The sequence below is a fragment of the Puma concolor genome, chromosome B1 (assembly GCF_028749965.1).
Source record: "Puma concolor isolate L17-30 chromosome B1, mPumCon1.1.hap2, whole genome shotgun sequence".
In the NCBI taxonomy this organism is placed as follows: domain Eukaryota; kingdom Metazoa; phylum Chordata; class Mammalia; order Carnivora; family Felidae; genus Puma; species Puma concolor.
Window position 1 is genome coordinate 112,353,096 of NC_141670.1, and position 23,993 is coordinate 112,377,088.

The 23,993-nt window shown below is 35.0% G+C and overlaps 1 protein-coding gene across 2 annotated transcripts in view; it reads right to left on the reverse strand.

The window, feature by feature from the left end:
• AP1AR (adaptor related protein complex 1 associated regulatory protein) overlaps window positions 1-23,993 on the reverse strand; it is a 39,884-nt gene that overhangs the window by 2,554 nt on the left and 13,337 nt on the right. The window contains exons 2-9 of one of the 2 annotated variants that reach the window (XM_025922011.2): window positions 14,338-14,386; window positions 12,505-12,531; window positions 9,483-9,508; window positions 6,523-6,619; window positions 5,230-5,328; window positions 2,896-2,954; window positions 2,163-2,236; window positions 770-898 (exon numbers count right to left, since the gene is read on the reverse strand). In XM_025922011.2, coding sequence (XP_025777796.1) covers window positions 770-898; window positions 2,163-2,236; window positions 2,896-2,954; window positions 5,230-5,328; window positions 6,523-6,619; window positions 9,483-9,508; window positions 12,505-12,531; window positions 14,338-14,386 — 560 coding nt within the window. The remainder of the gene's footprint in view (window positions 1-769; window positions 899-2,162; window positions 2,237-2,895; window positions 2,955-5,229; window positions 5,329-6,522; window positions 6,620-9,482; window positions 9,509-12,504; window positions 12,532-14,337; window positions 14,387-23,993) is intronic. The other variant, XM_025922012.2, reaches the window with a different exon arrangement.

Consider the following 23,993-nt stretch of genomic DNA (forward strand, 5'->3'; position numbering starts at 1 on the left):
AAAACTTGAGCCTTATTCAGTGAAATAGCCTTTAAAAACCTCCCATGTTTTAGCTACAATTTTGAGTACTTTGTGCTATACTCTGTAGTGGGTATTTTATATACATTTTATTTCATCCTCACAACATTCATATGTTCATTTGTTCAAATATTTATGGACTGCTCATTGTGTGCCTCATTTCATTTCATTTCATTTCATTTCATTTCATTTCATTTCATTTCATTTCATTTCATTTCTTTATTTATTTTGTGCCAGGCATTTTAGACACTGTGTATACAATGGTGAATAGTCATCCTTTAAAGTAGGTTTATTATTCCCTTTTTATGATGAACAAACTGAAGCTCTGAAGAGATTAAGAAATCTCCTGAAAGTACTAGAGCTAGGAAAACATACCAGCTAAAATTCAAACCCATGTCCATGTTACTTACAGCTTTTGAACTACACAAAAAACCCCCTACCATTTATAATGAACCAAAAGATAATAAAATTTTGGCTTTACGTAGACCACAAGGGGGCAGTAATTCTTCTTATTAAGTACTATAGGTTCATTAACATTTATTTTCTAAAGCGCAAGAAACACTAAGAATTAAGTAACTTTCTAAACCATTTATCAACAGATAATAATCACTAATATAGTAAGAGACTAGGACATTTTTATACTGATTTTTCATGGTCTTGCACTCATTTCAGTTTAAAGTAAAATACCAAGTAGATTTCTATAAATTAACACAGATTAAAATTTTCAGGTATAATTGTGAATATAAAATACCTTCTTCATCTTCCCACTCTAGATCTAGGGAAGTGCTGTCATCATTTCCACTGGTTGATTTAGTTTTGGTCATTAAATCACAACTGCTTTCTGTATTTGGTGTCAAAACTGTGGCATCTGATGAGAGTCCTAGAATATACATTAAATATAATGTGGTCATTTATATTCTTTTATCACAACCATTTATTTTGTAATATTACCTTTCTCCAAGTATTATTACTTTTAACATCATAAGAAACAATTATTGAAATCATCACATTGGTTAAGTTTCTATTGGGAACAATATAAGGCTTTTCCCCTTTCTTTCTTTTTATTTTTTTACCATGTAGCGTGATTAACATGCAAATTGAAATGAATTATATAGGGGCGCCTGGGTGGCTCAGTCGGTTGAGCGGCGTACTTCAGCTCAGGTCATGATCTCATGGTCCGTGAGTTCGAGCCCTGCGTGGGACTCTGTGCTGACAGCTCAGAGCCTGGAGCCTGTTTCAGATTCTGTGTCTCCCTCTCTCTGACCCTCCCCCATTCATGCTCTGTCTCTCTCTGTCTCAAAAATAAATAAACATAGGGGCGCCTGGGTGGCTTGGTCGGTTAAGCGTCTGACTTCGGCTCAGGTCATGATCTCAGGGGCCGTGAGTTCGAGCCCCGCGTCGGGCTCTGTGCTGACAGCTCAGAGCCTGGAGCCTGTTTCAGATTCTGTGTCTCCCTCTCTCTCTGCCCCTCCCCTGTTCATGCTCTGTCTCTGTCTCAAAAATAAATAAACGTTTAAAAAAAAAATTAAAAAAAAATAAAAAAAAATAAACGTTAAAATAAATAAATAAATAAATGAATTATTTTTCCAATACAATACAATACAATTCCAATACAATAAACTCTAGGTAATATTTTTAATAGCCAATTATAAAGAGGGACAAAAAAATAAATTAACAAATAAAAATGAAAATCAGTCCATGTTTTCAAGAGGAACTGCTTTTGGGGTTCCAACTTTTGAAACTTAGAGAAAAACATTTTAATCTTAATCTTTTTAATGTTTAAAACATTTAGTCTTTAATTAATTTGTAATAACTAAAATGAGTATACTTTTGTAACTACTTCTTCCCATCTTCCCTTCTTCTGGGAGATGGAGAGGTAGGACCAGAGTAGAAATAGAAAAACATGTGCTTGACTCTCCATCCAGATCTACAGTAATACCCTGAGATTTTTCTTTGCTCCAATTCCCTTTTGAAAAGGAAAGATACAAATGTATAATACAGAACTAGTTAATTGATATATCTGGGAAATACAATTTTAAAGGGCAGGAAGTTCTTCTATAGAATGAGAGTCAGGATCTCCATTTATCTGTTTGTTGTGGCATTAAGTAAAATTAAAATGTATGCATATATTTTAAAAGACTTACTACTACTTCGAAAAACTTCATACTGTGACTTTACATTTCTTAAACAAGATTCAAAGTCATCTTCTGGTCCTGAACTGTAATAAAAGTAAAAGAATTTTTTAATATATTCATAGTAGATGCAACAAAATGCATGCTTATGCTAATGAAGGCATTTTAGTTTGAGGGTCTATCCCACACAAATTTATAATTACTATACAATTAGAATTACCTAATGAAAATAGGTCCTAATTTTCTTAATGCTAGCAATAAATTGAAAATAATAAGATTTTGGTTAATCTTGAAGTCAAAGTTTAGTCATAAGCCCATTTTTATAATTTATAATAATGAAGCACGAACAAGGTTCTTTGAATGAGTGGAAAATACAACTTTGTAATGTGTGTTCTAAAAAACAATCATACATAAACTTTGTTATAAGAAAAAGAGGGGTGCTAAGGAAAACACAATCTAGCAAGGCATAAGCAATTTATCCAAAGGCATTTGGTCTGTTACTGCATTATTTTCTATATGGAAGATATGACCACTCTTAAAAACACAATGAAATTAATCTAAATAAATAATGAGCACTTTCCAATGTAAAGAAAGCAAATGTTCTCAGTCTTTTTACAAAGTAGTGTCTCTATTTTTTAGGGAACACATAAACATAGTATGTATACAAATATCCAGAGCTGAACTGTGTTCTCTTTGGAAATAACATTTTCTACTACAAAGGGAAGTATTATGTTTCACTGTTTACCTTTGATATTCTCCATTGTTCGAAGGATGGTATCGCTGCACAACTCTCTGCCTTTCTTGCTTTGGAAACATAATGCAATACAAAATCACTCTGTTGTAAAGTTATATTTAAAAAAAATCTTTCATGTAACACCAAAAGGTAATTTTTTCCTAGTTCCTAAAAAAAAAAAACAAACTTAAAAAGTTATTCCATTGAAGTTTTTTTTTAAAAAAATGTATCACTGTTCATTTCTATATCCTCTTATTTATGGATAGAATCTCTATCCTTGTATAATCCTTGAGGGCTCAGAATATTTACAGTGTTATTAAAAATAACTTTTAAAACAGGTATATATTGGTGTACTCAACATTCTTATTATACCCAAGAACTTATAATAACTGGAAGTATGAGGGGTAAGAAAAAAATAGTTAAAACAGTGGATGAAGTTCTATTTTGGCTGAAATAAATAGCAATAAAACAAAAGACCTAGAAGACCTGGCTGAGCTGACTCAGAAATAATAAAAACAAAGGATTTAGAAAACCTGTCAAGAGTTAGGGCTTTGATAAACTTTAAAAAAAAAAAAAAAGTGGTGCTTGGGCGGCTCAGTTAACCATCTGACTCCTGATTTTGGCTCAGGTCATGATGTCAGGGTTTGTGAGATCGAGCTCTGCATTGGACTTTGCACTGACAGTGCGGAGCCTGCTTGGGATTTTCTCTCTCTCTCTCTCTCTCTCTCTCTCTCTCTCTCAAAAATAGATAAACTTTGGAGGAAAAAAAGAGTTAGGGTTCTGACGCTTATTAGCTGTGTATCCCTGGCATGTTCTCTACTTTCTGTTTATCTGTAAATTACAGATGGCTATATTACTGCCCTAACACACTCATAATGCTATTGAAAATCGAATGGATTTGCATATATCTGTGTATGTTTGTGTGCCAGTGTATGTTGTACAGACTATTATGTGTTTCTGGAAAACTCAGAGAACCCAAATAGATGCTGCATATGGAATGCTTTTGTCTTTAAAAGGTGAGCAGTAGAGATTTTATTATAGTAAGAAGAGTTATCAAAAGTATAGCCAGAAAAATATTTTTATTTCCTAGTAGGTGAGTTAATTTTTAACCTTTTTCACAAGTTAGAATATATTGAAAAACAAAAACAAAACCAAAAAAAAAAACCCATTCTCCCACATAATCTAATTAATCTGCTGAAACAATTTAATAAAAACGGGAGGGGAGCGGGAAGAGAAAGAGATAGAGACAAAGAAAGAGAAAAAGGGCACTGGTCACATATAAATTCATGGCAATATGACACATGATTTTTCAGTTTCTCTGTTACAATAATTCTTATGTGACATGATCTTTGTACTACTTCAGTTAATATTACAGCACAGAGTTCACACAGGCAAAATATGGAGGAAGATGCTAAGTAGGATAACTGACCAAGCACTGCTGTGCTTTGAACTGCGGCTCTACCATTTATTAACTGCAGGATCTCAAGCAAGTTACTTAACATCTCTGTCCCCTGGTTTCCTCATCTATAAAATGAGGACTGAAAATGCTACCTATCTCCTAGGATTGTTGTCAGTATTAAACAAGGTAAAACATGTAAACTAATTAAAACACTTCCTGACACTTAGCCAGGGCTCCATAAATGCCTGTTATTAATAGTGGTCTGGCAATTACAGTAATGCCATATTAGCATACAGCATGGTGAGATATAATAAATCTGTTGCCTTCTCTGATAATATGCCAAAGATTTCTCAAGACTCAAACTCCCAGTCTCCCAAAGACACAAGAGTAAAGATGAGAAATATACAATATCTGAAGATGAGGCAAACTGCCTAGCTTACCAGATTCAAAGAAGTAGAAGAAATTCTAGCAGTTCAACGAATTCGTCTAAAAAATACTCACAAAAGTAAACTAAAAAGTGCTGTAGAAATTATTTGATGCTATTCCTAGTTGTTAAAGACGAACTAATTTGCCTTTAAAATTCCTAAGAATGGGGGAGCCTGGGTGGCTCAGTTAAGCATCCGACTGTTGATTTCAGCTCAGGTCAAGATCTCACAGTTTGTGGGATGAAGCCCTGCATGGGGCTTCTGTGCTGACAGCGCAGAGCCTGCTTGGGATTCTGTCTCTCTCTCTCTCTCTCTGCCCCTCCCCTGCTTGTGCGCTCTCTCTCTCAAAATAAATAAACTAGAAAATAAAAATGAAAATTCCTAAGAATATATGCATAAATACATTTGCTGTTAAACAAGAAGCCCTTGATTCTGGGGGGTGGAAGAAGTCTCAACTGAGATTTGTCAGAGAAAATCAGGAGATGAGCAGCCCTGACATATATTGGGGTCTTTTCCCCTCACCTCCAAGAGCTTTCGCTGCTTTGCTGCCCTGGCTGCTTCACGCTGTGCAGCGTATAAAGCTTCTTCTTCTAGTCTTAACTTCTCTTCTTGTAAGGCTAACTGTACATGAACAAAACAATAAGGATTAACAAAAACCAGAACCTGTCTGACTGCTCTAAAAATAAAATGTTTGTTTGTAAAATTAAAAATAAATTATTAAAAAAATAAATGACCTCTATAAAGCATAACAGAATTGAAATTTTTGTGATTTCTCATTTCAATTTCTCCTCTTACAAAATAATTCAAATGATATCAAAGATATTATAGAACTCTTTAGAAACTGAATTATGAAGTAGTAGCATTTAATTTGCAGAAATACAAAATTGTTTCTTTAGAATATATAGTGATCTTCATGCTCAACAATTGTTCCAATGCCTATCACTCTGACTAGTTTAATGGTTTTGGCTCTCCTGAGTCCAAGGTCTTTAAACTAAGGCCAATCATACCACCATCTATCAAAGTGAAGTAAGCTTTCACAAAGTTCATGTCTCATTGATGCACATGTGTCCTGAATTTTATTACCACCAAGCTATTCAGCAATTAGTTTCAAATTTAAATTCTTGCTATTCCTAATAGCATCCAAACTGCTTTAGTGATAATTCATTGCATGTCAAACCAAATTTAAAAATCAAATTTCAATGATTTTTTCTTTAGCCTAATATTAACATCTATTTGCATAGCTTAAATTAATGCTGTTGAAATCAGTAATTGGTACTAAACAAACTGTTCTTAAATGTATAACAGAATATGACTAATTCCACTTACTGATTAGCAAAACTATAATTATAGGCCATTTCCATCAACACATTAAAATAAATATAACATTTAGGATTATAGTTTATGGTTCACTTACTAAGAATAAATAAATCCAAGACAAACAAAAAGACTTAAAAAATACTTATTGTGAAACAGAGTAGTTTTTAAAAGTTGGTTTTAAACACAAAAATACATGTATCTTGCTAGAGTCTCTACTTGTGAATTAAGATGTTATTTTTTAGAAGAATGTATTATCTTCATTTTTGGCAGCATATGATTTCTGATCAATTAAATCAAAATAAAAGAAACTATAATAGACTGGAACATTATTCTTTTACTTTTTGTTCTTCTCTTACTTTTAAATAATTTTCATCTGTATAATATCTAAATATAGGTTCAGTGACTGCTCATATGCCCTATATTAATGACAACTTTCTCCATACTATAAACTGAAGCTTTATGAGAACACATACTTAAGCAACATAAAAGACTATTTACCTCTTTTTGAATTTTCATATCAAGATCTTTCTGTTTTTCAGCAATAGAATCATAATGCCTCTCTCTTAGGTTAACAATTTCTTCCTCAGTAAGAGGTCTACAGAGAAAAATGAGGGAGAAAAAGAAAGAAAAGAAAAAATACTTCTGATGAGTTCAAGTCCAAATAAAAAACTCATAAACCAGAGAAATACTAAAATTTTACTGTCCAAAATGTATTAAAGCAATTTGATGCTATAATTTCAATTGTTAAGAGTAAAAAGGCATACATTCTAACACTTGCTATAATTTGGTATATATGTTGAATAGGATGATATATTCTCAGATTATTTTTTAGCACTACAACCACTTCTAAGATATGTGGACTCCATTTACCTTCACTTTGGCTCTGCTTCAGCCATCTGACCATATTCCAAAATATTCACCATAAAGCATAAAGCTATGCTTTGATAGCCCTCTTACCATTCATTCTAGAACTCTTAACTCTCATACCCGATACCCTCCCGATTTATCCTGGCCAATCAGTCAGTCTGGTCACCATAGGCCCTTGATCCTTCCCTTTTCTCCTCGTCAACCTATGCTGATTACCTGGCCATACTTCACATACAACCAATGTGGACACCATGGCAAATTTGAAGTACTTTCTTACCAACATACACACCTTCTTGCATTCCTATCATAATACCATATTCACCCAGCTTACTTTCTGACCTTGGATCACTTCCATGATTAGCCCTTTCTCCTGAGAGCTGCTAAAGAAAATCTAACACCTATCTGGTTCTCAGTCCCTAGCAATAACCCTTTTCTTAGACATGATCAACTACCTCTCACATCTTAAGCTATACTTCAAATCTTCAAGTACTCCTTAAGTTCCGCATTTAAACTCTTTTCTCGGGGCGCCTGGGTGGCGCAGTCGGTTAAGCGTCTGACTTCAGCCAGGTCACGATCTCGCGGTCCGGGAGTTCGAGCCCCGCGTCAGGCTCTGGGCTGATGGCTCAGAGCCTGGAGCCTGTTTCCGATTCTGTGTCTCCCTCTCTCTCTGCCCCTCCCCCATTCATGCTCTGTCTCTCTCTGTCCCAAAAATAAAATAAAAAAACATTGAAAAAAAAATAAACTCTTTTCTCTCAGAAGTTAACTTCACCCCACTCTGAGATATGAGGATATCAACCAGCAATTCCTTCAGCTTCTTGCCACCTCACCTCTTACTTAAGTCTATCCTCTCTATTCTTCCCTCAATCCTCTGAAGAGCTGGCATTCCTTAACTTGTTCAAGGTCATCTGCTATACTTCTACTCTTGATTCATTTGACATGGATGCCACCCTCCCTCCCCCACTCCAGGGCATTCCCTGGGACATTGCCTATTAATTAGCACCTCTCTTTCAGCTTCACCCTACTTTTTATCTGTCTACCTTTCTTCCATGTGAAGGGAAGAGGGAAGGAAGAAAAAAAAGAAGGAAAAATCTTCATTTTACCTATATTTATTTCTAGTTACTGCTCCCTCTCCTTCCCATTTCAGCCAAAATTCATGAAACTAAATGTACACTGATAGCACATCTAGCACTTAATTTGTATCAGGTTCTCTTCAATGTACTTTATGTATATTAATTAATTTCAATCCTCACATCAACATTAGCAGGTAGAGACAGAGATGATACACAAGAGGGAAATGAGATAAAGACAGATATGTCCACCATGGTCTTTTAATTGTTTTTGCCCACTGAGTCTTGGTTGTCTTCAGAATCCTCTTCTAGTGTTTGCCTATTCAGTTCTCAGACCGTTGCTCTCTCTCCACACACTCCAACCAACCCACTTCCTCCTGGTCCCAATCTCGGGTTGGTGATCTTGATAATGATCACGGTTTTAACCATCAGTATAAGGTAATGTCTCCTACTTCTGTTCCTCTAGCCCTAACTTCTGCCTGGGGCTTTTTTTTTTTTTTAAGTTTTCTTTTTGAGGTCTCACATAAAATACACATTTCAAGTGTTATTTCACTTAAGAGTTTTGACAACTGTATACACTCATATAACTTCAACACAAAGGAAGATACAAACATATCCATCCCTCCACAAAATTCTCTTGTAACTCTTTCCTGTCAACCCCCTTTGTTCGTGCAATTTCTTCTGTCTGGAATGCTCTCCTCCTCTGGATAGTCATCACTAGCCAACACTCCCAGGATTGACCTAAGTGTCATCTTAAAGAAGTCTACCACAACACACCTCTTCTCACACATTTTAGGCAAAGGGTCTCTCCTGCATTTTCCCTGCGTGTTTTATAACTGCTAATTAATCTCTTTCCCCATCTTATGTTGAAATTAGTCATCTACACAAACTACCTCCTAGACCAGGATATTCTTTCTTCTAATGGAGAGAACCATGTTTGATTTTTTAATCCCAGTGCCTCATATAGTGCCACATGATAGTTGCCTAATGTTTGCTAAACTAAAAAAGATAAAGAACATTCATTCAAAATATGAAACAGTATATGAAAATATTCTCTTGATATTAAGAACTCTTGAGTTAAAGACAGATGGTTCTTTTTCAAGTAGCTCAGGAAGAATCTAAAGAGGCTGTTTAAACAAATTGAAATATCAAGGTTCTAGTTAACCTTATTAGTAAAACAAACTTTAGAATGTCATGAGGAAGAAAAAGGGCGATCACATTTTAAAAATTCAAGGAAATGTAATTATTAATATTAAATAGTTTATTAAAAACTACAATATACACGACTTAGGTTCAATAGGAGAGCACTAGGCAATCATGTACATTCAATTCCTTAATGTTCAAAGCAACAGTTTGAGACATTATTATTTGTCTCAATCTTACAGAAAGAGAAAACTAAGGTCCTAAAATGTAAACTGTTCAATCCCTCAAAGCAAGCAAATGACAGAGCCTCGCTTCTTAGGGAGCTTCTTATGATTCACACAGACATTATATTAAAAAAAAAAAAAAAAAAGCTTTACTTACCTATGACTGCTTCCTGGACTTTCCCCCTGTATAAAAATTAAACAATTAAAGAAATTTCACTAGATGAATTCTATGCGAGGCAATTCAACAAATTTTTTATTTAATCAAAATATTTTCTGCGTATCTATTTTTATCATGTAAACAAATTTTATTATTAAGAGTGTTTTAAACAAAAAGCTTTAAAATTTTACTATTTCTCAAAAGCAAAATTAAATACTTAGCTTAATTTATATTAACTAATTATTGGACATTTCTTAACTTTTTTTTTTTTAATGTTTATTTATTTTTGAGACAGGGAGAGACAGCATGAACGGGGGAGGGTCAGAGAGAGAGGGAGACACAGAATCCGAAACAGGCTCCAGGCTCTGAGCTGTCAGCACAGAGCCCGACGTGGGGCTCGAACTCATGAACCGCGAGATCATGACCTGAGCCGAAGTCGGACGCCCAACGACTGAGCCACCCAGGCGCCCCTCTTAACTTTTTCTAACAAATATATATTCTATACCAAATGAACTTCTGGGGTCAGGATGGTACTAGACAATATACTTTCTATGCCCTCTTCATTTACAGTTGATCTTCATACTTTGTAGATTCCATATTTGCAAATTTACCTATAAGGCTAAAATGTATTTTAACAAAAAAACTAATAACCCCTGCACTTATTGTCATCATGAACAGACTTTCACAGAGCAGCAAAAAACTTCGAGTTGCTCGACATGTACCTTCCCAGTTGAGGTAGAACATAGCGATGCTCTGCCTTCTTGTTTCAGTTCTCCTACTGTCCTCTTTACAGTCTACTGAGTGCCATGTTTGTTGCCTGTTTGTGTATTGTTGGTGATTTCACTGTATGGTGCTGAAGTGCTGTCTAATATTCCTAGTCACATGAAGACTGTGGCAAGCCTTATGGAAAAAATGTGTGTGTTGGATAGGCTTCTGTTCAGACATGACTTACAATGCTGTTGGCCATGAGTTCAATGTTAATGAATCAGTAATATATATTAAAATAAGGTGTAAAACAGAAATCTAAAACAAGGTAATTTACTGATTGGGTGATGAAAATGTTGTGGCTAGAAGCTTACAGGAATCTAACTCTCCATTTTTCCTAAGAGTAATTTCCAGTTGGTATTCAATAATTCAGCATTTACGGCAACTTTATAGGACATAACTACCACAAATGATGAGAATGAATTGTTTTTGTTTTTTTCTTCACACGGTTATGAAATTACCTATAGTTTTTTTTTTCCTCCAAAGTAAACCAGAACTACTTACAAAACTGATTTGAATTTATGCATCTTTCTTACACACTTAAGCTATTCACATGTGATAGTTAACATATATGGCCAAATAACAACAGGAAACAGATGCTGATAAGAAACAGCACCACAAAACAGGGTGATGTTCAACTAAACCAAACACAAAACATGACACAGAAGGGGAGAAGACCAGTTAGGAAAAACAAAAGCAAACAAAAAAACTCAACCAAACAAAAAGTATCTTAGGAAAACACATGGAACCACATTCTTTTGAAAAGCAGTATGATGCAATAAAGGTTGAAAGGACTCTTACATTTAGCACTTCTAGAGTTTAGAAACTTTAAAAATATTATGTAAAGTGTTTGCTTACACTTATCTTAAAAAATAACATGGAATTAAAATGACTTGAAATGGGAAAGAAACTAGGTTCTATGAAACATAAATGTATTTGGGAGAAATTTTACTGGGAAACAAAGGCTATGCTAGTTTCCCAAATGTGTTCTATCAGAGGATAAGAAATATGTATTATTATCTGAAAAAAGGAATCATACCCAAATTAATTTGGGAAATGCTGAGTTGAATAGGTTTAAACAATTTTCTTAACAGTTCTCTTAACAGTTCTTCTCAGAACCTTTACCATGTTAATTTACATTCTGAAACTAGTATTCCATACACACTGGGAAATGTTGGGCTAACGGATAATTTAAATTTAGTTTGATACATTTTCCTTTTTCCTTAGCAACAAAAAGTGATAAAAGGTCAGAGCTCTCAGTGTTCTTATAGTAGAACTCATTTTAGAGTTGTATAAAGTTTGCCCAAGGGAGGTTTAGTAACTTGCACAAACTCATATAATTAGTTTAGTGAAACTGAAGTTTAGCTCACGATCTAAAGCTCTTCTAACTATAACCAGTGCATAAGTATACACCACAGTTCATTAATTCTACACTGTACTTTTTTCATATTTTCACACTTCTGTACTTCAAATGCATCTTAAATTTAAGTTTTAGATGAGATGAAATGCAAAAAGTCAACAAAAAGAATAACTGATAAAAAAGACAATGGCTAAAGTCAGAAAGTGATTATAGAATGGGCATGTATAAATTCTACCCTCAGAAATCTATGAAAACTATGGTTAAAATATGGATCTACCTTGGGTTGTTGAAGAATTTTACCTACCTAATGGCAAGAGGTTAGAAATATCCTTTTTAAAGTTCCTTGAGTTTTATAGCATGCTTTAAAATATGATATATAGGGGGCGCCTGGGTGGCGCAGTCGGTTAAGCGTCCGACTTCAGCCAGGTCACGATCTCGTGGTCCGGGAGTTCAAGCCCCGCGTCGGGCTCTGGGCTGATGGCTCAGAGCCTGGAGCCTGTTTCCGATTCTGTGTCTCCCTCTCTCTCTCTGCCCCTCCCCCGTTCATGCTCAGTCTCTCTCTGTCCCAAAAATAAATAATGTTGAAAATAAAAAAAAAATTAAAAAAAAAATATGATATATATTTATATATATAAAATACATGAAACCAACATATAAAACTATATGTAATATACCATATATATAGTATTATATATGTTACACATGAGAAAATTCTGAATGATATGCTAATATAAATTGGTAAAAGGACATAATTAGGGACTAAGAAGTAAAAATAAAAACCAAAAAAATAATAATCCTGAAAGACAGTAAAATAAAAAGTTTTTAAATAAAACCTAGGATTAATGCGATGATTCATGAGAACAAATATGGGTTTTGCACTACTGTGGAAATACTTACTTCATCACTTTCTACTAGATTCTCAAACTGAAAGAACAAGAAAGCAAGTGTTAGGGGGGATATTTTTCTAAGGTACATACCTCATAAAAAATTGTCACTTTTTCACTTCAAAAATAATATACCTTTATACTTTTAAGATATTTGAGTCATGTGCCCCTTTATACACTAGTTCATTTGATATATTCAACAGTCCTATAAGATAGCCAAGATAAGTATATACTGTTATTTATGATTTATATGAAAAAGAAAAAGGAGAATTATAGCAATTTTCTTCATAAATCAGGAACTTTTTAAAACTTATAAACTATTTCACCTGAATTATTTCATATGGGTGTTTTAAACCCATACTGCCAGAATTTTCCACTTGAATTAAAAAAAAAATTAATGTCATAAGAAGTAGAATTTACTCAAGAAACAGGGCCTTAAAAGATACCCAAATAAGAATTTATCTTATAATGTTTATATTTATTCATCTATTCATTAACTGTTTACTGAAAATCTACCAAATGGTAGTCACTGCTCTCAAATATAGTGTCTGTCTTTCTACAGACAGGAAAGTAAACAATTTGTTGATGATGTGATGAACAGTATTATATCCAATGACTAAATGAAAGTCATTACTACTAAACTGTATTACTAAAATATTTGAACTTAAAACTATAAATAATTTGATAACCACCAAAAGAAAAAAGTTTTATTGTTAACATTATTTATTATTAAATATTAACATGATTAAAATCAAGAAAACAATGCATTTAAAAGGTTTAGAATGACAAGAATTTAAAGAAGTGACTTGGGGCACCTGGATGGCTCAGTCGGTTAAGTGTCTGACTTCGGCTTAGGTCATGATCTCGCGGTTTGTGAGTTTGAGCCCTACTCTGTGCTAACAGCTCAGAGCCTGGAGCCCGCTTTGGATTCTGTGTCTTCTCCTCTCTCTGCCCCTTCAATGCTCATGCTCTGTTTCTCTCTGTCTCTCAATAATAAACGTTCAAAAAAAAAATTTTTTTTTCAAAAAAAAATTTTTTTAAAGAAGTGACTTAAAATTGTTTAAAATTATTATCTTGAACTTTTTGTTTGTTTGTTTTTTGGTTTGTGATTTTTTTAAAAAACTAATTTCTGGTTTACTTGCTTCCTTATTTAATATAGAAGGCAGTGACGTACAGTGTTCAACCTTTGAAGCCAGGCAGTTTTGGACTGGATTTAGGTTCTGCCATTTATGGGCTGTAACAAAGCCCAACTTCTTCACCTGTCTAAGCCTCTCATTCTCATCCATAAAATGGGATGACTGCCACCCATTCAGCAGAACTACATTAAGAATTATGTGTGATGACATTTATAAACTATGGTGGAGTAGGTGGGACATAGCAGGGACTGAATAGATTCTATTATTATATTTTACACACAAAGAATAAGAAACTCAGTGATTCATCCTGTGGAGTTGCTTAAAGTCAGCTTTCTGCTTTGATCCTGCTGTACTTCTTTACTGGGGCAGGCCAACCATCTATGTCTAGAATCACTGCCTACTGAGCCATTGTAACTGCACAAGAGTACCCTCTCTTTGAATTGTGCACTGTGAAAAAAAAGACAAAAAACAAAAACACCACTTCTCAGTAGAAATAGCAATTCTATTAGAAGAATAGGACCGTAATCTTCTGCAAACTTCGCCCTATTCACCCCTCCCCTCCCCACCCCAATTCTTTTCCTTTTCATTGGCATCAATAATATTGAAATATAACAAGTCCATACTAAACCTAGGGCCCTTAATGAAAAGAAAAATGTCCCTTCTGCCTTCCTGAAGGGACTTTTATCCAATCAGATTCAAGACTTACTTACCTCTATAGTTAAGTGCTCACCTCTTGAGCATGTTCTAAAATACTTGGATCTGGGAAGAAAAGCAGAAAAACTTTAAAAATCACAATCAATACTAAAACTGAGCCAATGTAGTGTCATAAACACATTTCTATAAAAACATTTCCCAGATTTTCAAACTTAGTTATGAGCTTAAAAGTGTTCAACCAACATTTTTCTACTGACACCAATATTTACTCAACCTGTAATAACAAATTAATTTATTGTATTTACTACATAGAATACAATTAAATTTTAAAACTCATCTCATTATTGTTATTGTATCAAGGAAAGTATGTTAAAATACTGATGTGTTAAACAATGTATAAGAGTATGTCTCCAATTTTCGAAAACATATGCAAAACAACATAAATCTGGAAAGATATATGCCAATATGCTAAGAGTGGTTGTCTCTGGATTATGGAATCCATGTTTATACAAAGTTAGGCACTTTTTATTCTTTCCATGCCCATATAAAATTTAATCATTCTCTTCTGCTCCTATTAGTGAAATTTACAGGTAATCAAACAAGAAACTCCTTTGTTATATCTGCTCCAAGAACATGTCCACACTCTATTAACTATGTTTCTGTCCTCTATTATAGTATGAAAGTTGGTATAGGGCAGAGGCACCCAAACTTCTTTACTACTGGAAGTGCCAGGAGATTATAAGACTTTCACTTATAATGTGGTTCATGTTATAGCTGCTTAAATTAATGGAGTGGACTTCATGCCCCCACAGAGACCAAAAGTCACACTGAGGGTTTTTAATGGATCCTTGGACAGAAAGGATCCTTTAAAAGATGAGAAGAATCCTGGGGTTAGGATAGGTCAGAATGCTTTGTGAGTACTATGCGTTTATGTATGTGTGAAAGGGAGACAGGTTTAGTGAAAGGGAATGAATGCTATATTATCATGATAAAATTTTTACTATTATAAAGAATAAAAAACCGTGAAATCATAGGTCCCATTTTTCTTAGTACAATCTTTATTTGCTAACAGATGCAAAGCAGTTTTATTGCCCATTAAGAGATAATTAATAGAAAACAGAGGACTTGGAATTGTCATTTTACAGATCTAATAATTTATGGAACATACCCAGAACAAACAAAATACCCTTAATTCTCTAAGCATGTAGTGTCCCCATTCTTCTATTTTCCCCATTTCTCAAACAAAAACAGAAATGAGTTGAGCCTTTGAATAGCGCTGTGTTCTGGTATTAGGATATGTACTTCAAGTACTGTATGCTCTCTCCCTGCAACCATCACTCTCTTCCCTGAGTGAAGAATCTATATCTGATTAATCTACTTCTCCTTCCAGGCTTACTGCGATGGTGTAACTGAATAATAAAGTAAAGTTCAGAATACTAAGTATCTCATTATAGACTATCAATGTGACTTCATTGCTGAAGCAAAACCTAAAGCTAAGTGGTATACTGTCCAAACCAAGGGAAATAATTGTACTATGCTTGTATTAGATAGCAGAACACTGTGTTTTATTCCAATTATATACAGATACACCCCTAACTTTAGGAGAAGCCCAAGGTGCTGACTGTTGTAAATGTCTCACTTTTCTGTGCTTTCTGTCCACATTTAACTTTAGTGAGGATGATCGTGCTTTTGCATGACTCTAACTCCCTGATTTTCTGACCAAACTAGACCATAGTCAAACCCCAGACTCATGTGATTGGTTCAGGGTCATATGGAAACTTAGCAGAGAGATATAATATCTTCCTGAGAGCTCTAGGGAGATGCTAGGAGTTATGCTTCTGAAAATCTTCAAAAAGGAATGAAACCAATCAAAAGAATGTTCTGACAGTGTTGAAGTCATCCCTAAGGATCAGGGGCATCCCTGCTCTGCCCATGGTTTTGCTAGTACTTGATAGAATCTAGTATCCTTATAAGAAATTCTACCCTTTGCCTAAGATAGTTTGATCTGGATTTCTGTCCCCACAGTCAAAGTCCTGACTAATAAATAAACATAAGTCTATATGATAGAATGGCAAAAGAGCAACTTAATAGAAAAAAAACACCCTAAAACCAAAATAAAACACAACAATTAAGATGAAAGGTATAAAGAAAAGCAAAACAAGTGAAAAAAACATTTAAGTTTTCTTTTTAAAAACAGATTAGATTGACACCTTCAATCCAATCTGTTTTTAAAAAGAAAACTTAAATTAGATTAAAGGTCTCAATCTAATCTGTTTTTAAAAAGAAAACTTAGATTAAAGGTCTCAATCTAATCTGTTTTTAAAAAGAAAACTTAAATGTTTTTATTCACAAAAGACATATATTGATTCCTACTATCATAAATGCCAAGATTATACTAATAGATTAAATACTCAATTTGGCAAACTCATGGGTAACATTTTTTATTAGAAGAGTTTTATACTGGGATTTATCCAAAAAGAAGTCGAGAAATATTGTAATACACATTTTAAAGTAATTAGAAAGCCGACTGCTTGAAAGTAGCATCTCAGATTTGAGAGAGTTCTCCATTACTTAAGTGGTACATGAAAGAAATTTACATTAAAATCTTTACATAGTATTGGATGCCTAAAAGTCTAATACATCTGGAATATAACTTTTTCAGGGTTTCCTGTAATAAAGTGCCCTGATTTTCTACCTTGAAGTGTTATTTTATTTATTTATTTAAAATATTTTAATGTTTATTCATTTTGGAGAGAGAGAGAGAGAGAGAGAGAGAGAGAGACAGAGTGCAAGCGGGGAAGGGACAGAGAGAGAGGGAGACATGGAATCTGAAGCAGGCTCCAGGCTCTGAGCTGTCAGCACAGAACCTGTCCCAGGGCTCGAACCCACAAACTGTGAGATCATGACCCGAGCCAAAGTCAGATGCTTAACCGACTGAGCCGCCCAGGCGCCCCTTGAAGTGTTGTGTTAGAATAAGGAGTGAGGTTCTTCACAATCCTCTACTACCTTCTTCTAGGTAAAGATGATAATACAAGTGAGGGGGTCTGGGTGGCTCAGTCGGTTAAGCCTCCGAGTTCAGCTCAGGTCATGATCTTGCTGTTCATGAGTTGAAGCCTGGCGTTGGGCTCTGTGCTGACAGCTCGGAGCCTGGAGCCTGCTTCAGATTCTGTGTCTCCCTCCCTCTGCCCCTCCCCTGCTCATGCTCTAAGTCTCTCTCCCAAACTAAATAAATAAACATTAAAAAAAAAAAAAAAAGATGATAACACAAGTGAAAGGTAAGTAGAACAATTGCAGAGAGGAAAATCATACCTGTTTTATTAAATGTGACCTCAAGTGTTTATATTTTTGTTTCATAAATATTTATTGAGTATGTAACTAAGTGCTTGGCATGGTTCTAAAGTGCTGGCAATACAACTGTCAATAAAACTGATAAAGACCCTACCACCTTGCAGCTAACATTCTTGGGAATGAATGACAATAAGCAAATGGTGGGAAATGCTAAGAAAAAGTAAATACTTCAGAGTAAGCAAAGATAGTGACCAGGAGAGGGAGGTTATTTTATGTAGGGTGGTCGGGGTAGGACTTTCGGTTAAAGCAAAATTGGAACAAAGATCCCCCAAGAAAGCCAGCCAGCTAGATAACTGGAGGAAAAGAATTCTAAGCAGAAGAAAGACAAATACAAACAAGCTCTGAGGCAAATTGTTCTTTGCACATTCTACGTAAGTGGGGGACCTGAATGAATGGCTGGAATGGGGAGAAAAAGATATGAGGTCTGAGAAACAGCCAGGGTCAGACCACAGGCCTTTGTAGGCCATGGGAAGGGTTCTGGAGTTTATTCTCAACAGTTAAGAATTTACAAAAAAAGATTTCTGTCTTTGGCATCCCCCCCACACTTTTTTTTTTTTTTTAGCTTTTATCATGACAATTTTCAAATATGCACAAAAGTAGGGAGGAGAACATATACACCTCCTTGTACCCATTACCCTACTTAAAAAAGTTACCATTTTCCCAAGCAGGCTGTGTAGTGTCAGTGCGGGAGCCCGGCCTGGGTTCAGGCTCATGAGCTGTGAGATCATGACCTGAGCAGAAATCAAGAGTTGGACACTAACCAACTGAGTCATCCAGGCGCACCCCAACTTGCAACCCCCCTACTTCCTCTGTAGTCCTCTTTTAGTCTGTAACAGCCCTCCTTGCTGTACCATCACCTCTTCCCATGCAACTCATGTATTGGACAAATTGTGTCATCTGTCCTGTAGAATTTCTCAATTTCTAGGTTTGGCTGATTGTTCTTCTCTTGGTGCTGCTTGCTTCCTCTATCCTCTGTATTTCCTGTGTACTGATAATTTGATTTAAATTGAGTGCAATTTTTTAAGGCAAGAACTCTTCAAATATGGCACTTGCTGTTGAACTAAATTATGAGGAACTTTATTTTTGTCTGCCTCACTTTTACTGATGCTAAGATGATCTGTAGGTTCAGGTATTGTCAGCCTAATTCATTATAAAGTTTCAAAACAACCTAGAAAAGGGGTGACTGGTGTTTTTAGATGCCTTACGCTTAACATCCATACATAGTTAAGAGTCTGGATGAGAATTCTCTATTCAAATTCCAAGTCTAGCACATTAAGATAAATACCAGTCCCCAAACCCCTTATACTTTTTCTGTAATTAACCCTGGGCCTACTTCTCAATTCCAGATCACTAAGAACACCATTCTTTTCTTCCTGGCTTCAAACCCAGGAAATTAATCTTTGTTTTCTTTTCCTATCCTAAGGAAGGTTTGCTGTGAACAAAGATACAATGCCAGTGATTTTTTCCTCCCATATATATGCTTCATGCTATTACTAATACATACACATGCCTATTGTGTTTAAGGAGTTTACTACCAATCACTGTGGAGAAATAGAAGTATAGCTTATTCTTGGGGAAAAAGGAAGAATGAGCTATTTCTCAAAAAGTTGGAAATACAGAAAACAAAAATTAAAACTATAAAAGCAACACACAATGTACTGTTACCTTGACAAGCTAAATTACCTTAAAGAAAAAGAATAGCTCCTGGGTAAAGGAAAGAGAAGTAGTTAATATCTAAAAGAAGAATGTGTTAAAGTGGAGGAAATGGAAGGGCAGAAAACAGGGAAGTAAATGTTGGCAGAGTTCATCCAAAGCCCATCTGCAGAACAGTCCCTGGTTCAAGGAACTGAGCTATCTGGACCCAGTGGTAGGTAGTGCTCCATGGTGATGGGTTATTTGAATTGTATAACTTTTTCTGAATTTATGCTAAGAACCTCCACCCTATTATTTACTCGTAGTGAAAGAATGTGCTTAACTGAAGCTACAAGTACTATACATTTTCTGGACAGTTATATTTTACATTTTTAATTACCAAATACGCCTTCTGTTTTTCTATATTTGACCCAATAAAGCTGAGGGCAAGAGCCTGGGACAAAGGGAAATCACTGATGTGACTGTTCAAACAAAATTACTAGGTGTTAGGGGCTCCTGGATGGCTCAGTCAGCTAAGTGTCTTGCTGTTGGTTTTAGCTCAGGTCGTGATCTCACAGTGAGTTGGAGCCCCACTTTGGGCTCTGCACTGACGGTGCGGAGCCTGGTTGGAATTCTCTGTCTCTCCCTCTCTCTCTCCTCTCTGCCCCTCCCACGTCTCTCTCACTCAAAATAAACGTTAAAAAAAATTACTATGTGTTAATGGAAAAACAAAACTAGCCACAGAAAAATCACAGGACTTGTCATCTTCAGGTCTCCCAAGTCCTGTGCAGGAATATTTCATTACAGTACACAGGTCCTAGTTGAGAATATTTTCTTCAAGAATGAAGTTCTAGTTGTATATAAGAGGCACCATTAAAAAAGAACAGTGGAAAATGAGATACAAAGAAACAGGATCAGTCTAAAACCAGAAATTTGATACCAACCAATTAAACTACATTTCCAACAACCTTAGATGAAAGTTAAGTCTTAGAAAGAAAAATAAGAAACAAAATGATTGAAAGTAGCAATGTCTATTGCAAAGGCCTGGCTCTTTTTTTTTAAGTTTATTTTTATTTATTTTTGAGAAAGATACAGAGAGCAAGCGGGGGAGGGGCACAGAGAGGAGACAGAATCCCAAGCAGGCTCCACACTGATGGTGCAGAGCCTGATGTGAGGCTTGAACTCATGGACTATGATATCGTGACCTGAGCCAAAATCAAGAGTTGGATGCTTAACCAACTGAGCCGCCCAAACGTCCCACAAAGGCCTGGCTCTTGATTACTATCACTTGGCTTAAAGAAATAACGTTTTGCTTTCTTCGATTTGAAAAAAAAAATATTGACTTGAAAATTCCTAGTATGCATAATGTTACAAAAAAACAAGGTATAACAAGCTATTACCGTAATGGAGAGCAAAGAGAGACATTTATTGTCTATAATGGGCCAGGTATTATTATGCATGTATGGACTTTGTTGTTGTTTTTTTATGAACTTAGTTTTTATATGTATTTTTATATACATTTCCTTTCCACAATAATCCTATGAAGTACTGTAATCTTAGAGACAGGCACTGTTCAACATGATAGCCACTAGCCTATGTGTGGCTGTCAAGCACTTAACATGTGGCTAGTCTGAAGTGAGAACTCAGTCTGAATATTTCAAATAGACACTGGATTTTGAAGACTGAATACCAAACAACAACAACAAAATAAAATGATCTAACTCCAATAACTAAGCTCTTTCAACATATATTCATGATCAAACATAGATAAATATCTTTTAGATCTTCCTCAATTCCTCTTCCTTCCAAGTTAAACTGATTACAGTTCTGCAGTTGAAAACACTGATGTGCATATTCCAATACTCTGTGTATGGCTTAGAATCTAAAAGTATGCTGATTTTATATGTAATGCTGCTTTGCAATATAGGCTTTTAGTACACTTTTAGAAGAAACAAATGTTTGTATTATTCATAAAGCATTTGTTTTATTATTCATAAAAAGTTCACTAAATATTAGGGGTTATTTAAAATTAAAAGACATTTAAATCTGACATTTAAAATGAAAAGAAAATGTGGTCACTTTCATTAACTTCTTAAGAATCTAAAAATAAAGAAGAGCCATCCTACTTTTATAGACCTATTGTTAGTATATAAGTGGGTCATGTACAAAGTTCCCTAAATTTCACTAAAAATTTTTTAAGTAAATCAGAACAATTTAAGATTTTTCATTATGCAAACATAACTGCTTAAAAATAAAAACAAGAAGCTAAAAACCATATTCTCTGCTTTCATATTTGTAACATTTGACTAAAGTTTTGAATCTCAAATTCATTTCATTGATAATGATAACAAAACTCTAAGAGAAAACTCCCAAGCTCGTAAGACCAGAGATTCTCAAAGTAGTGAACGTTGGAGGTTATCAGAGAAACCAACATGCAAAAATGGCAACAGTAAATCTAGGAAGGCATCCATTCCCCACCCTAGGGCAACAATCAATTAATAAGTTATTATTACTGACAGGAAACTGATGTACACCTCTGATAACTGAAATAAGAAAGAGAAAAAAGTATGTGTCTATGATCTAGACGCAATACATAAAAACATCTCTAATAATACATATTTAATGCTAACAGCTCTGTTTTAGTAAATCTGTCATTCTCTACTTTGGCATGTAACAATCACCTTGTTAAAAAGTGGAGATTATTGGGGCACCTGGGTGGGTCAGTCGGTTGAGCATCCGACTTCGGCTCAGGTCATGACCTCACGGTCCGTGAGTTCGTGCCCCGCGTCAGGCTCTGTGCTGACAGCTCAGAGCCTGAAGCCTGTTTCAGATTCTGTGTCTCCCTCTCTCTCTGACCCTCCCCTGTTCATGCTCTGTCTCTCTCTGTCTCAAAAAAATAAATAAACGTTAAAAATTTTTTTTAAAAAAAGTGGAGATTACTGAGCTCTGTCTCTGATTTACAGAGCTGGATATTATATTCTGTTCTACTCATCTATTTGTCTAGCCTTATACCAGTATAGCAGGGTTTTGATTATTAGAACATAAGGCAAGTCAGCTTCCTCAAAATTTGTAGGCCAGATTTGGTTTCTTGTGCTTTCATAAAAATTATTGGAACAGCTTGTGAAGTTCAGTGCAACTGGTGGAACTGCATTCAATTCATATCTTTTTATCCATAAACATGGCACTATCCTTCATTTATTTCAGACTTTTGTTTTTAAATGTTTTGTTCTTACACATCTATTATTGATTTATTTCTAATTTCTTATACTTTTCATTGCTAACATGGAAAAATTTTTAAAAAATGTGTATTTGTTTATTTTGAGAGAGAGAGAGAGAGAGAGAGAGAGAGAGAGAGAATGAGTGGGGGAGGGGCAGAAAGAGAGGGAGAGAGAGAATCCCAAGCAGACTGCACTGTCAGCAAAGAGCCTGACATGAGGCTTGATCTCATGAACCATGAGATCATGGCCTAAGCTGAAACCAAGAGTCAGACACTTAACCAACTGAGTCATCCAGGTGCTCCAGAAAGTAATTTTTAAAACATGCATTATCTGTTTGTTTCTGGAATACAGGAATACAATAAAGTCTTAGTATAAATATTAGACAGCATTTCACATTAATAAATTGGGAAAAATATCTGACAATACCAAATGTTAGGAAGTGGAACAATGAAAATCTACTGTTGGTACAAGTATAACCTGGTAAAATTGCTTTGAAAAGTCTGACATTCTGTAATAAATCTGAAGATGTGCATGACCTATATCACCCATTCCATTCCTAGGTATATGTACTTAAAGAATCTCTTATACACATGTACAAAGAGTTATTTGTAAGAATGTTAACTGAAGTAGTTTGTAATACCATAAAAACCTCAAAATAATCTAAATGCTCACCAACAGGAGAATGGATAAATTAATTATAGCCTACTGATACAATGACACACCACTACACAGGAGCCTGAATGAATGAACGAGAGCCACATGTACGAAAATGGATATTTTGAATAAATATTCCAGGTAAGAATCAATACCCTAAAGCAAAGACTTAATCAATCAATGTTTACTGTATTCAGAGTGACAACAGGGGAATAAAAACATCACTCTTTCTTTCAAGTGGGAGGAGTAAACTTAGACCCATATAAGAAGTTGCTCCTGCAAGTTCCAGGAACCATGTGATTACTAGAGAAATGAGTGGAGATAAATGCATAGAGAATAAGTGCATGCATGAATAATGTTTGCAATTAAAGTTGGATCTAGGTAAGAAATGATGACAGATTGTACTAAAGTGGAGTCAGTGAGTGAAATGGATAGGTTAAAGAGGTATTTAGAAAATAAAACTGGAAAATGATATGATGGGGAGGAGAGTCCGAGAATCCCAATGGGGTTGTAATAGCAAAGAAACAGGAGTCAAGAATGAAGTGTACAAGGGGAGAAAAATAAATGTGGCCAATCCAAGTCCTAAGACTTAAATGCCAGAGGTGACAAGGATAATAAACTAAGTGATGTGAGAAGCTGAAAGAAACCTATAGGAATACACCAGTATCACATAATACAAAGCTGAGCTGTAAAGAAAATGGTTAAAGTCATATCATGTGTGCACTTAATTTCATGAATTCAGCCATATGCCCTGGAGGGAAAGGGGAGATTAGAAATAATGTAGGCAACAATTCCACTATTCTATTCAAGAGCATATATATTCAAGTGTATTATGGTGAAAGCTGAGCTGCTGAAACAAA